At 44.0% G+C, this 15,769-nt stretch overlaps 1 protein-coding gene across 16 annotated transcripts in view; it reads right to left on the bottom strand.

The window, feature by feature from the left end:
* Positions 1-15,769, bottom strand: part of LOC135537257 (neuronal cell adhesion molecule-like) — a 134,771-nt gene that overhangs the window by 33,966 nt on the left and 85,036 nt on the right. For 12 of the 16 annotated variants that reach the window (XM_064963441.1, XM_064963442.1, XM_064963449.1 and 9 more), the window contains 12 exons: positions 14,964-15,157; positions 14,037-14,159; positions 12,167-12,337; positions 11,052-11,111; positions 7,840-7,951; positions 7,283-7,467; positions 6,982-7,113; positions 6,425-6,568; positions 6,105-6,216; positions 3,968-4,134; positions 3,150-3,297; positions 466-590 (listed from right to left, as the gene is read on the bottom strand). In XM_064963441.1, coding sequence (XP_064819513.1) covers positions 466-590; positions 3,150-3,297; positions 3,968-4,134; positions 6,105-6,216; positions 6,425-6,568; positions 6,982-7,113; positions 7,283-7,467; positions 7,840-7,951; positions 11,052-11,111; positions 12,167-12,337; positions 14,037-14,159; positions 14,964-15,157 — 1,673 coding nt within the window. The remainder of the gene's footprint in view (positions 1-465; positions 591-3,149; positions 3,298-3,967; positions 4,135-6,104; positions 6,217-6,424; positions 6,569-6,981; positions 7,114-7,282; positions 7,468-7,839; positions 7,952-11,051; positions 11,112-12,166; positions 12,338-14,036; positions 14,160-14,963; positions 15,158-15,769) is intronic. The other 4 variants (XM_064963446.1, XM_064963452.1, XM_064963447.1 and 1 more) reach the window with 1 other exon arrangement.

Here is a 15,769-nt window from a genome sequence, read left to right as displayed (position 1 = left end):
GGTTATGAAAGACTGGTGTTCCTATAGTCAATCACCAATATTACAACACTCTAGTATTGGTTATGAAAGACTGGTGTTCCTATAGTCAATCACCAATATTACAACACTCTAGTATTGGTTATGAAAGACTGGTGTTCCTATAGTCAATCACCAATATTACAACACTCTAGTATTGGTTATGAAAGACTGGTGTTCCTATAGTCAATCACCAATATTACAACACTCTAGTATTACAACTCTGTGAGCATTGGATCAGACTACAAAGTATTTAAATAAAGATGTTAACAGACTATTCAGAACATGCACATGCGTGTCTACCACAGAGATGAAACATATCACATTGTCATAAGAGTAACTAGAGGACATAGAATATAGGTAGCTGATAGAACGAGGAAAGGGTAGAATGTGTTGTATATCCTAAGATAAGTTAGGTAAACATCAGGTGAAGTATAAAGGTAAACCCACCAACGACGGTGAGCATGGCGCTAGCTGAGTCCTGGTCCAGGGTGGTGTTCATGACACAGGTGTAGGTTCCCTCGTCCTCCTCTGTCACTTCGTTGATGGTCAGACTGTCAGTGTCCACCAAGAACCTAACAAAACACCACCACACAGTCAGACAATCATGCTTACAGTAACCTGTGGCGGACTCCAATAGCATCGAATAGTCCCAGCGATATGCAACTGTTCAGGGAAGTCAGGAACCAATACACACAGTCAGTCAGGAAATTAAAGGCTAGCTTTTTCAAACAGAAATATGCATCCTGTAGCTCTAACTCCAAAAAGTCCATGGAGAACAAGGGCACCTCCTCCCAGCTGCCCACTGCACTGAGGCTAGGTAACACGGTCACCACCGATAAAAAAACATTCAATAAGCATTTCTCTACGGCTGGCCATGCTTTTCTCCTGGCTACCCCAACCCCGGACAACAGCTCCGCACCCCCGGCAGCTACTTGCACAAGCCTCCCCAGCTTCTCCTTCACCTAAATCCAGATAGCAGATGTTCTGAAAGAGCTGCAAAACCTGGACCCCTACAAATCAGCCAGGCTAGACAATCTGGACCCTCTCTTTTTAAAATTATCCGCCGCCTTTGTTGCCACCACTATTACTAGCCTGTTCAACCTCTCTTTCGTATCGTCCGAGATCCCTAAAGATTGGAAAGCTGCCGCGGTCATCCCCCTCTTCAAGGGGGTGACACTCTAGACCCAAACTGTTATAGACCTATATCTATCCTACCCTGCCTTTCTAAAGTCTTCAAAAGCCAAGTTAATATACAGATCACTGACCATTTCGAATCCCACCGTACCTTCTCTGCTGTGCAATCCGGTTTCCGAGCTGGTGACGGGGGCACCTCAGCCACGCTCAAGGTACTAAACGATATCATAACCGCCATCGATAAAAGACAGTACTGTGCAGCTGTATTCATCGACCTGGCCAAGGCTTTTGACTCTGTCAATCACCGTATTCTTATCGGCAGACTCAATAGCCTTGGTTTCTCAAATGACTGCCTCGTCTGGTTCACCAACTACTTCACAGACAGAGTTCAGTGTGTCAAATCAGAGGGCCTGTTGTCCGGACCTGTGGCAGTCTCTATGGGGGTACCACAGGGTTCAATTCTCGGGCTGACTCTCTTCTCTGTATACATCAATGAAGTCGCTCTTGCTGCAGGTGATTCCCTGATCCATCTCTACGCAGACAACACCATTCTGTATACTTCTGTCCCTTCCTTGGACACTGTGTTAACTAACCTCCAAACAAGCTTCAATGCCATACAATACTCCTTCCGTGGCCTCCAACTGCTCTTAAACGCTAGTAAAACCAAATGCATGCTTTTCACTTGTTCGCTGCCCGCACCCCCCGCCCGACTAGCATCACTACTCTGGAAGGTTCTGACCTAGAATACGTGGACAACTACAAATACTTAGGTGTCTGGCTAGACTGTAAACTCTCCTTCCAGACTCATTTCAAACATCTCCAATCCAAAATCAAATCTAGAATCGGCTGTCTATTTCGCAACAAAGCCTCGTTCACTCACGCCGCCAAACTTACCCTAGTAAAACTGACTATCCTGCCGATCCTCGACTTCGGCGATGTCATCTACAAAATATCTTCCAATACTCTACTTAGAAAACTGGGTGTAGTCTATCAGAGTCATCTGTTTTGTTATCAAAGCGCCTTGTACCACCCACCACTATGACCTGTATGCTCTAGTCCCTCGCTACATATTCGTCGCCAGACCCACTGGCTCCAGGTCATCTATAAGTCTATGCTAGGTAAAGCTCCGCCTTATCTCTGCTCACTGGTCACGATAATAACACCCACCCGTAGCACGCGCTCCAGCAGGTATATCTCACTGGTTATCCCCAAAGCCAACACCTCCTTTGGCCGCCTTCCCTTCCAGTTCTCTGCTGCCAATGACTGGAGCGAAGTGCAAAAATCGCTGATGTTGGAGACTTACATTTCCCTCACTAACTTTAAACATCACCTATCTGAGCATCTAACAGATCGCTGCAGCTGTACATAGTCCATCTGTAAATAGCCCACCCAATCTACCTACCTCATCCCGATACTGTTTTTATTTACTTTGCTGCTCTTTTGCACACCAGTATCACTACTTACACACCACCATCTGCTCATCATCATCTGCTCATCTATCACTCGTGTTAATTGTAATTACTTTGCTACTATGGCCTATGTATTGCCTTACCTCCTCATGCCATTTGCACACAATGTATATAGACTTTCTTTCTAGTGTGTTATTGACTGTACGCTTGTTTATTCCATGTGTAACTCTGTGTTGTTGTTTCTGTCGCATTGCTTTGCTTTATCTTGGCCAGGTCGGAGTTGGAAATGGGAACTTGTTCTCAACTAGCTTACCTGGTTAAATAAAGGTGAAAAAAATTATGAAAAAACAAATCCAATCATACATTTACCAAATACATAATTTTTTCAGGCTTTTGCTCCTGCCCTGCTTTAACACACCTAATGTGGGGGGCTGAGGAGGGCCTGAGGAGCAGTTTGATTAGTAGAATGAGGTGTGTCAGAATCAGGGAGGATGTTATCTCTCCTGGAGTAGGGTTGACCACCACTGGCCGATAGCAGACCCATATCTATAGAGAGAAGGTGTGTATAGAGGAGATGGTCTAGAGTACCTCTCGTCGTCAGGCAGCTCTCCGTTGTCTTTGAGCCAGTTCATGGTGGGGATGAGGGTGGGGTCGTGTTTAACTTTACACTCAAACACGGCCTTCCTGTTCCTCTGGACCACCATGTACTCTGGCTGGGCCAGGATCCTCGTCGGCTCTGAAGGACAATACACACATATGGTTACACTTCATGTAAATACCCTCTTAATAATGCATTATAACATCTATAACTACTTTCATAATGCATTATAACATATATAACTACATCCATAATGCATTATAACATCTATAACTACATTCATAATGCATTATAACATCTATAACTACATTCATAATGCATTATAACATTTATAACTACATTCATAATGCATTGTAACATTTATAACTACATTCATAATGCATTACAAGTGTCCATAACTACATTCATAATGCATTACACGTGTCTATAATTAAATTCATAATGCATTATACGTTTCGATAACTACATTCATAATGAATTATATGTGTCTATAACGATATTCGTAAAGCATTATAACATCTATAAATAGATTGGGGCGTCAGGTAGCCTAGTGGTTAGAGAGTTGGACTAGTAACCGGAAGGTTGCAAGATCGAATCCCTGAGCTGTCGTTTTGCCCTGAACAATGCAGTTAACCCACTGTTCCTAGGCTGTCATTGAAAATAAGAATATGTTCTTAACTGACTTGCCTTGTTAAATAAAGGTAAAATAAAAAGTATAACATCTATAAATACATCCATAAAGCATTATAAGTGTCTATAACTACATTCATAAAGCATTATAATCAGGTTATAAGCAGGCTTGTCTGACCTTTGACCTCCAAGTAGACATGGTTCTCCCTGGTTCCCAGGTTGTTGGAGGCTATACAGGTGTACTTGCCACTGTTCAGGGACTGGGCTACGTTGATCTCTAAGGTACCGTTATTATGGATCACATATGGGTCTCTATTCAGGATACTGGTCTGGCTGTCCTTAAACCTGCAGAGGAAACACTAGGTCACTGCATTAGAACACTAGATCCCTGTGAGACTTTATGAATGTAGTTATTCATCAGCTCAGTTCTTTATGAGAAGATCATGTTGAACAGTTTGTGACTGAAGGACTTTACGGGACACAGTGTGATATTCATTAACAGCCCTCTGTTCACAATCACACCAGCCTCAGTGAACTCCATTAGGAAGTGCAGTGGTGTTACAGAGTGGTGTGAACAGAGTGGTGTTAACAGAGAAGTGTTAACAGAGTGGAGTTAACAGAGTGGAGTTAACAGAGTGTAGTTAACAGAGAGGTGTTAACAGAGAGGTGTTAACAGAGAGGTTTTAACAGAGTGGAGTTAACAGAGAGGTTAACAGAGAGGTGTTAACAGAGAGGTGTTAACAGAGTGTAGTTAACAGAGAGGTGTTAACAGAGAGGTGTTAACAGAGAGGTGTTAACAGAGAGGTGTTAACAGAGTGTAGTTAACAGAGTGTAGTTAACAGAGTGTAGTTAACAGAGTGGAGTTAACAGAGAGGTGTTAACAGAGAGGTGTTAACAGAGAGGTGTTAACAGAGTGTAGTTAACAGAGAGATGTTAACAGAGTGGAGTTAACAGAGAGGTGTTAACAGAGTGGTGTTAACAGAGTGGAGTTAACAGAGAGGTGTTAACAGAGTGGTGTTAACAGAGTGGTGTTAACAGAGTAGGGTTAATAACAGAGTGGTGTTAACAGAGTGGTGTTAATAACAGAGTGGTGTTAATAACAGAGTGGTGTTAACATAGTGGTTTTAATAACAGAGTAGTGTTAACAGCGTAGGGTTAATAACAGAGTGGTGTTAACAGAGTGGTGTTAATAACAGAGTGGTGTTAACAGAGAGGTGTTAACAGAGTGCCCTTTACAACATCCCTAAGAGGTGTCTCTTGTGAGAAAGGTTTTTGAGATTGTGGAAAAGCTACTGGGCAACCACTAGAGATGTACTATACCTACTTTATAAAGAAGATGAGAGACTGACTGACTGGCTTGTGAGACTAGAGTCTGACTGACTGGCTTGTGAGACTAGAGTCTGGCTGGCTGGCCTGTGAGACTAGAGTCTGACTGGCTGGCTTGTGAGACTAGAGTCTGACTGACTGGCTTGTGAGACTAGAGTCTGGCTGGCTGTCTTGTGAGACTAGAGTCTGGCTGGCTGTCTTGTGAGACTAGAGTCTGGCTGGCTGTCTTGTGAGACTAGAGTCTGGCTGGCTGGCTTGTGAGACTAAATCTGACTGACTGGCTTGTGAGACTAGAGTCTGGCTGGCTGGCTTGTGAGACTAGAGTCTGGATGGCTGGCTTGTGAGACTAGAGTCTGGCTGGCTGGCTTGTGAGACTAAAGTCTGTCTGGCTGGCTTGTGAAACAGAGTGGCTTGTGAGACTAGAGTCTGGCTGGCTGTCTTGTGAGACTAGAGTCTGGCTGGCTGTCTTGTGAGACTAGAGTCTGGCTGGCTGGCTTGTGAGACTAAATCTGACTGACTGGCTTGTGAGACTAGAGTCTGGCTGGCTGGCTTGTGAGACTAGAGTCTGGATGGCTGGCTTGTGAGACTAGAGTCTGGCTGGCTGGCTTGTGAGACTAAAGTCTGGCTGGCTGGCTTGTGAAACAGAGTGGCTTGTGAGACTAGAGTCTGACTGGCTGGCTTGTGAGACTAAAATCTGACTGGCTGGCTTGTGAGACTAGAGTCTGACTGGCTGGCTTGTGAGACTAGAGTCTGACTGGCTGGCTTGTGAGACTAGAGTCTGACTGGCTGGCTTGTGAGACTAGAGTCTGACTGACTGGCTTGTGAGACTAGAGTCTGACTGACTGGCTTGTGAGACTAGAGTCTGGCTGACTGGCTTGTGAGACTAGAGTCTGGCTGACTGGCTTGTGAGACTAGAGTCTGGCTGACTGGCTTGTGAAACTTAAAGTCTGGCTGACTGGCTTGCAAGACTTAGAGCCAGATGGACTAACCATGTGATGGTTGGTATGGGCGAGCCGAACGAGGCACAGTCCAGGAAGGCAGGATTGTTGGTGATGACCTGGTACACATTGTTGGGGGGAGTCAGCACCCTTGGTGCTTCGGCTGAAAACAGAAACAAATCATATTGATAATGATTACTAAACCATAACGTGACATGAGAATGATGCAGAGAACACAAAATGCTGTCATTGGACACAACACAATGTTCAAGAGTTGTAAAGCTCAAGAGTTTAGAGTTTTTTATTTGTTTATTGACTCAATATTCGGATTCTAAAAGGCAGATTCAATGGTTGTGTTTCCAGAGACTCACCAAGCACATTGACAAAAGCATTAGCCAGCAGGTAGCCAAACTCATTGGAGGCGTTGCACTGGTAGACAGCGCTGGAGCCGGTCTGGACGTCGCTCAGAATCACTGTGTCGTCCTCCACCTTCCGACTCGTGTCCTTTGGAGAGTCTATCAAGGGGATCACAGGCTAGATATACAGTATGTCACACATTCAAACCTCTGTTCACCCTTCCTCCTGCACATTTGGATGTTCATAGTTGAAGGGTAACATCGTGTAGATGTGTGCTCTGCCCACATAGGGGATGAATCCTAATTTGATTAGGATTCATCCCCTATGTGGGCAGAGCACACATACATATTTTGTGCAAATCTCTCATTGACATCAATGAATTATTTATGCAATAGTATATGAGCTCTGGTGCTGTTCTACCTACATAAGTGAAACACACTGACTATACATCTCTCTGGATAAGAGCGTTTGCTAAATTACTAAAATGTAAATGTACGCTTCAGTGTGCATTTCTCCAGTTAGTATTCGTTCCATTGAGCCTCAGTCTGGGGTGGAAGTGGACTAGACTCACTTTCGATGGGGACTCCGTTGACGGACCAGGCGATTTGGGGCTTGGGGTCTCCACTGACTCTGCAGGTGAGGATGCCCGTCTCCTTCGGGGCCAGGATCAGGTTCCTGGGGGCACTGATCCAGAACGGAGCCGCTGGGGGGGACGGGGACGGGGGGGTGAGAGTCAGAGAAAGAGAGAGAGAGGGACAGACCTATAGAATACCCCTTTTAAAATCCACAACACTGTAAAGTACTAGGAGTGTTAGGAACATTTCTCCACATATTCCATCTCGTCCCAACCAAATCTTCTTTGTGTCACAGACCTTTGACGCTGACTTTGATGGTGTGATGGGCGGAGCCTAGGCTGTTCTTGGCCGTGCAGCGGTAGTCCCCGGCATCCGCCTCCATCACATCTGCGATCTTCAGCGTCTTCTGGAAGTTGTGGAAGGACATCCTGCTGCTAGGAAGATCGCCACTCTCCTTATACCAGGACACCTCCGGAGTCGGACTAGCAAAAACAACAACAACTAAATAAATCACTTACCAAAATCTGTGTATTGTCCTCTCCCAAAAAGAACAGACAGACAGCTAGTCCAATGTTGTCTAGGTAACCAGCCTGATTTTGCAATAGCAAATATGATGTTGTCTTGACAAGGCAACAAAGTAGTATTGCTGAATGTCACATACAAAGATTAAACAAACCAACCTGCCCTTGTGCAAAAACAGAAGTTAAAAACCTTGTTCATGCTGTGTTGTTCATGCAGTGTTGTTCATGCAGTGTTGTTCATGCAGTGTTGTTCATGCAGCGTTGTTCATGCAGTGTTGTTCATGCAGTGTTGTTCATGCAGCGTTGTTCATGCAGTGTTGTGGGCTTACTTACAGTCCTTCAGCGATACACTCTATCTCCAGAACCCCTCCCCTCAGGGCCATCTGGGTGCTGCTCCGCCCCAGAGGAGCCATGAAGCTGGGTCGCCGCTCCCCCGATGGACTGTCTGGAGAACAGGACAGGAAACACAATCATCTCAGCACCAGAACCACACGTTCCTATACCCTGTTCACACTACTGAGCCAAGCCGAGCTGAGCCAAGCTGAGCTGAGCCAAGCTAAATAGCAATTCTCTGACCTGGGTGGTGGGTAAATATAGCTGCTGGATTGTGGAAAGGGTATAAGTGTCTGTAGCTAGCTGTGACCATTCAGTCCGTAGAACCAGTAGTCCAGCACCAGCGGCATATAGACTATTATAGGATAGTAGTAATATCCCGTGCTGTTATGGACTGTAGCCAGGCGTTGGCCCTTTCGCAGGCTGCTTCCCAAATGGCTCCCTTTGCCCCATAGTGCACTATATAGGGCCACTGGTCTGAAGTAGACACACAACACCTGGAGAGAAAGGCCATCCAGTTGTCAATCTGTTGCCACGACAACCAAGGGATCTAGGATTTCTCCCTTAGTATCCTTCCTCGATATAATCATAGACAGATTTTAGCCATAAGCTCGCTACGGCTGCTATGATGCTGACATGTTTAGCCCTAATCAAGCTACGGCTGCTATGATTCTGACATGTTTAGCCCTAAGCTAGCTACGGCTGCTATGATTCTGACATGTTTAGCCATAATCAAGCTACGGCTGCTATGATTCTGACATGTTTAGCCCTAAGCTACCTACGGCTGCTATGATTCTGACATGTTTAGCCCTAAGCTAGCTACGGCTGCTATGATTCTGACATGTTTAGCCCTAATCAAGCTACGGCTGCTATGATGCTGACATGTTTAGCCCTAATCAAGCTACGGCTGCTATGATGCTGACATGTTTAGCCCTAATCAAGCTACGGCTGCTATGATTCTGACATGTTTAGCCCTAATCAAGCTACGGCTGCTATGATGCTGACATGTTTAGCCCTAATCAAGCTACGGCTGCTATGATGCTGACATGTTTAGCCCTAATCAAGCTACGGCTGCTATGATGCTGACATGTTTAGCCCTAATCAAGCTACGGCTGCTATGATTCTGACATGTTTAGCCCTAATCAAGCTACGGCTGCTATGATTCTGACATGTTTAGCCCTAATCAAGCTACGGCTGCTATGATGCTGACATGTTTAGCCCTAAGCTAGCTACGGCTGCTATGATTCTGACATGTTTAGCCCTAAGCTAGCTACGGCTGCTATGATTCTGACATGTTTAGCCATAATCAAGCTACGGCTGCTATGATTCTGACATGTTTAGCCCTAAGCTACCTACGGCTGCTATGATTCTGACATGTTTAGCCCTAAGCTAGCTACGGCTGCTATGATTCTGACATGTTTAGCCCTAAGCTACCTACGGCTGCTATGATTCTGACATGTTTAGCCCTAAGCTAGCTACGGCTGCTATGATTCTGACATGTTTAGCCCTAAGCTAGCTACGGCTGCTATGATTCTGACATGTTTAGCCCTAATCTAGCTACGGCTGCTACGATTCTGACATGTTTAGCCCTAATCAAGCTACGGCTGCTATGATTCTGACATGTTTAGCCCTGATCAAGCTACGGCTGCTATGATTCTGACATGTTTAGCCCTAATCAAGCTACGGCTGCTATGATTCTGACATGTTTAGCCCTAATCTAGCTACGGCTGCTATGATTCTGACATGTTTAGCCCTAATCAAGCTACGGCTGCTATGATGCTGACATGTTTAGCCCTAATCAAGCTACGGCTGCTATGATTCTGACATGTTTAGCCCTAATCAAGCTACGGCTGCTATGATTCTGACATGTTTAGCCCTAATCTAGCTACGGCTGCTATGATTCTGACATGTTTAGCCCTAATCAAGCTACGGCTGCTATGATGCTGACATGTTTAGCCCTAATCAAGCTACGGCTGCTATGATGCTGACATGTTTAGCCCTAATCAAGCTACGGCTGCTATGATGCTGACATGTTTAGCCCTAATCAAGCCCTGACTGAAAGGTCTGGGAAAATCTCTTGTGGGTACATTTACAATGAGACTAGATTGAGTGAGTAGAGCTGGGGGGAATGTGTTGTATACAACACATTGGCGTGAACCGCTGATTGGATGGACAGAACACAGATTGTGTTTAATGATCTTTCCATGCGTGCCTTTTTCAGGGTCAGAGACTTACATTAAAAGAACATGGAAAGATCTAGATGAGAGAGAGAGAAAATACTGTATACGTCTCATGCAAGAGTTTCATCATACTAGTTCTGTATGCTGTGTGCTTCACTTTGGATTTCATCATCTAACTATTGGGTGATGGGTGTTGAATTTAAACTAGGAGGAGCATCCTTTTTACTATGAATAATGCTTAACCAATGGGAAGCTTATGGTTAATGTTAGTAGATGAATGCCCGTTGGTTAACGTTAGTAGATGAATGCCCATTGGTTAACATTAGTAGATGAATGCCCACCCAAAGAAAGGAACATTCATTTCAGTAAAGAAAATGGATTTGATTGGTTTCTTTTTCTTGATGGGTTTCCTACAAATGAATCCACCTTTTAGGCATTTGGTTTTCTAAGTAAGAAGGTAAGCTAAGTTAACACAGTACAGGGTAAAGGGAGAGGATTTAGTTATGGAATGTAATTAACATTGTTTGTTGTTATTTTATTATATTACGCTATCAATGTGAATTTAGTCACACAGGATGAGGTTGGGAGTAGATGATCAGGTCAGGTATAGTCCAGGTAGGTTATACTACAGGTGTTGGAGTCAGGTGGGTCAGGTATAGTCCAGGTAGGTTATAGTACAGGTGTTGGAGTCAGGTGGGTCAGGTATATTCCAGGTAGGTTATACTACAGGTGCTGGAGTCAAGTGGGTCAGGTATATTCCAGGTAGGTTATACTACAGGTGTTGGAGTCAGGTGAGTCAGGTATATTCCAGGTAGGTTATACTACAGGTGTTGGAGTCAGGTGGGTCAGGTATATGCCAGGTAGGTTATACTACAGGTGCTGGAGTCAGGTGGGTCAGGTATAGTCCAGGTAGGTTATACTACAGGTGTTGGAGTCAGGTGGGTCAGGTATAGTCCAGGTTGGTTAGAATAAAAGGAGGAGTTGGGATGGGGCTGGGTTCACTTTGGGATAAGGGGGTAAACCAGCACTCACCAACAAATAAATTGTTCGTATAATTGTACAAAGCTGCCACAGTTTCATTGATCGCATCCACTGTAAAAATCAATCAGAACATCATGAGCATGCAGTGCTATGTAGACATCTACAGGGAACAACCAGGAGGAGATTCAGTTAGAGGTGCTACATAGACATCTACAGGGAACAACCAGGAGGAGATTCAGTTAGAGGTGCTACGTAGACATCTACAGGGAACAACCAGGAGGAGATTCAGTTAGAGGTGCTACATAGACATCTACAGGGAACAACCAGGAGGAGATTCAGTTAGAGGTGCTACGTAGACATCTACAGGGAACAACCAGGAGGAGATTCAGTTAGAGGTGCTTCATAGACATCTACAGGGAACAACCAGGAGGAGATTCAGTTAGAGGTGCTACGTAGACATCTACAGGGAACAACCAGGAGGAGATTCAGTTAGAGGTGCTACGTAGACATCTACAGGGAACAACCAGGAGGAGATTCAGTTAGAGGTGCTACATAGACATCTACAGGGAACAACCAGGAGGAGATTCAGTTAGAGGTGCTACATAGACATCTACAGGGAACAACCAGGAGGAGATTCAGTTAGAGGTGCTACATAGACATCTACAGGGAACAACCAGGAGGAGATTCGGTTAGAGGTGCTACGTAGACATCTACAGGGAACAACCAGGAGGAGATTCAGTTTAGAGGAAGGGATGTCATCAAACAAATATCATCAAACAAATATCAACATGAAAGGACAGTTCAAAAATACATCACACATTAGAATGATGAGTATCACAAAATACTCTACAAAATTATCACTATACTAAAATATTGCATAACAAGGCAATGTGAAGATGCACAGAAACATGAAAACATACAATGACCTAATGTCACGGTGTCCACTAACACTCAGATAGGACCAGACAACTCAGAGAAGGAGTTGACCGTCTTGCCCAAGGCTCCTTCTCCTTGGCCCTAACCCTTATTTGCAGATCTGAAGGGAATCAATATGTATAAGCAGTGTGGAGATGGAGCTTCTCCCTTCCAGATCAGTAAACATCTCAGGTGTAGGAACCCGCTGGGACTGGTTCAAAGCCTCTGTGCTGAGTGGGATGGACACTTACTGTCCAGGACTTTGACAGTGATGGGTTGTTTCTGCTGGATGGTCTGTGTGTGGGGGAAGCGGGCGTAACAGATGTAGTCGTTCCTGGTGTCGTCCAATAGGACGTTAGAGAAGTACAGGTCTCCGTTTAACGCCTGGGACACACGCGTGTTCTGAGGCAGGCGCTGGAAGTCTGCGAGGGGGGGGGGGAGGAAGAGGAAGAGGAGAGATAATGTATCACATTAAATATGTTACACATCAAATCAAATTTTATTTGTCACATACACATAGATAGCAGATGTTAATGGGAGTGTAGAGAAATGCTTGTGCTTCTAGTTCCGACAATGCAGTAATAACCAACGAGTAATCTAACCTAACAATTCCACAACTACTACCTTATACACACAACTGTAAAGGGATGAATAATATGTACATAAAGATATATGAATGAGTGATGGTACAGAACGGCATAGGCAAGATGCAGTAGATGGTATAGAGTACTGTATATACATATGAGATGAGTAATGTAGGGTATGTAAACATAAAAGTGGCATAGTTTAAAGTGGCTAGTGATACATGTATTACATACAGATTGCAAGATGCAGTAGATGGTATAGAGTACAGTATATACATATGAGATGAGTAATGTAGGGTATGTAAACATTATATTAAGTGGCATTGTGTAAAGTGGCTAGTGATACATGTATTACATAAAGATGGCAAGATACAGTAGATGGTATTGAGTACAGTATATACATATGAGATTAGTAATGTAGGGTATGTAAACATTATATTAAGTGGCATTGTGTAAAGTGGCTAGTGATACATGTATTACATACAGATGGCAAGATGCAGTAGATGGTATAGAGTACAGTATATACATATGAGATGAGTAATGTAGGGTATGTAAACATTGTTTAAAGTGGCTAGTGATACATGTATTACATACAGATGGCAAGATGCAGTAGATGGCATAGAGTACAGTATATACATATGAGATGAGTAATGTAGGGTATGTAAACATTATATTAAGTGGCATTGTTTAAAGTGGCTAGTGATACATGTATTACATAAAGATGGCAAGATAAATGTAAATGTAATACAGTAGATGGTATCGAGTACAGTATATACATATGAGATGAGTAATGTAGGGTATGTAAACATTATATTAAGTGGCATTGTGTAAAGTGGCTAGTGATACATGTATTACATACAGATGGCAAGATGCATTAGATGGCATAGAGTACAGTATATACATATGAGATGAGTAATGTAGGGTATGTAAACATTATATTAAGTGGCATTGTTTAAAGTGGCTAGTGATACATGTATTACATAAAGATGGCAAGATACAGTAGATGGTATCGAGTACAGTATATACATATGAGATGAGTAATGTAGGGTATGTAAACATTATATTAAGTGGCATTGTGTAAAGTGGCTAGTGATACATGTATTACATACAGATGGCAAGATGCAGTAGATGGTATAGAGTACAGTATATACATATGAGATGAGTAATGTAGGGTATGTAAACATTGTTTAAAGTGGCTAGTGATACATTTTTACATGTATGGCAGCAGCCACTCAATGTTAGTGGTGGCTGTTTAACAGTCTGATGGCCTTGAGATAGAAGCTGTTTTTCAGTCTCTCGGTCCCTGCTTTGATGCACCTGTACCGACCTCGCCTTCTGGATGATAGCGGGTGAACAGGCAGTGGCTGTATACAATTACACTAAATATGTATGCTTACTGACAACCAAAAACAGCCCCTATATAATCTCAGAACACAGTCCGGCAATATGACTTCTAGAATTGGACTTTACAGCGTACTGTCTGGATGTAAACCAACACACAATGTGTAGAAATGTATGAAACCCCTTGAAGACTTACTGTTGTCCATCCAGAAGATGATGGGAGGGGGCAGGCCTGCAGGCGGTCGACACTGCAGCACCAGAGACACTCCCACCTGTACCATGATTGCCTCTTTCCTCTCCTTCGACCACAAGGGGGACCCTGTGTCACATAAACAGACATCATACAGACAGCAGTGAGGAAGGGGCCCTGTGTAAAATGTACAACAGGGGAAATTGGAGGTAGGGGCCCTGTGAAAGTGTTCAACAGGGAGGGAGGGGCCCTGTTTAAAATGTTCAACAGGGAAGGAGGGGCCCTGTTTAAAATGTACAACAGGGAGGGAGGGGCCTTGTTTAAAATGTTCAACAGGGAGGGAGGGGCCCTGTTTAAAATGTTCAACAGGGAGGGAGGGGCCCTGTTTAAAATGTTCAACAGGGAGTTATGTGTTTAAAATATCAGAATGGTTAACTCTAATCTGTAAAGACATTGAAAAGATCTGCTGATTATAATACTTGTTCAATACAGATTCATCATCCCTTCAGGGAGAGTCTACAAAGTGGGTAGGTTTGTTATGGCTGGAATCCCAGGGTAAAAGAGTTGTACTAAGGTTGGCTAAGGTTAATAACAGTCTCAGGTTAAAGACAGTCTCAGGGTAAAGACAGGCTCAGGGTAAAGACAGTCTCAGGGTAAAGACAGGCTCAGGGTAAAGACAGGCTCAGGGTAAAGACAGTCTCAGGGTAAAGACAGGCTCAGGGTAAAGACAGGCTCAGGGTAAAGACAGGCTCAGGGTAAAGACAGGCTCAGGTTAAAGACAGTCTCAGGGTAAAGACAGGCTCAGGGTAAAGACAGGCTCGGGGTAAAGACAGTCTCAGGGTAAAGTCAGGCTCGGGGTAAAGACAGGCTCGGGGTAAAGACAGGCTCAGGGTAAAGTCAGGCTCAGTAACAGTTGGAAATAACGGTTCTTACTCGACTGTCTGATGAAGATGTTGTTGGAAACAGCGGTCCCGTGCTCATTGCGTGCGGTACACTGGTAGATCCCCTCGTAGGCCTCAGCCTTCTCCCCACTGATGTCTATGACCAGCGTCCCTGAGCTCGGCTTCATCAACACCTTAGAGTCCTTCTCCACGTCAAAATGCGTCCCATTCCGTGTCCAGGAAAAGCTGGATGAAACATAAGGGGTTAAAGTAGGCTAGAGTAGAGTAGAGTAGAGTAGAGTAGAGTAGAGTAGAGTAGAGTAGAATACAGTAGAGTAGAGTAGAGTAGAGTAGAGTAGAGTAGATTAGAGTAGAGTAGAGTAGAGTAGAGTAGAGTAGAGTAGAGTAGAGTAGAGTAGAGTACAGTAGAGTAGAGTAGAGTAGAGTAGAGTAGAGTAGAGTACAGTAGAGTAGAGTAGAGTAGAATACAGTAGAGTAGAGTAGAGTAGAGTAGAGTAGAGTACAGTAGAGTAGAGTAGAGTAGAGTAGAGTAGAGTAGGAGTAGAGTACAGTACAGTACAGTACAGTACAGTACAGTACAAAACATAATTGACACTTGGAATAGGGATGAATAATGATGACAAGTCATTGGGATTCATGTGACTCATTTGGAAACCCAATCTTGAGAGTCAGGACTGTAGGTTGTGTATCTAATGGTTTGGAAATCTCCTCTTGAGGGTCAATACTGTAGGTGGTGTATCTAATGGTTTAGAAACCTCCTCTTGAGAGTCAGTACTGTAGGTGGTGTATCTAATGGTTTAGAAACCTCTTGTTGACAGTCAGTACTGTAGGTGGTGT

Source organism: Oncorhynchus masou, unplaced genomic scaffold, assembly GCF_036934945.1.
Source record: "Oncorhynchus masou masou isolate Uvic2021 unplaced genomic scaffold, UVic_Omas_1.1 unplaced_scaffold_733, whole genome shotgun sequence".
Classification (NCBI taxonomy): Eukaryota; Metazoa; Chordata; class Actinopteri; order Salmoniformes; family Salmonidae; genus Oncorhynchus; species Oncorhynchus masou.
This window is presented reverse-complemented; position numbering and strand designations above follow the sequence as displayed.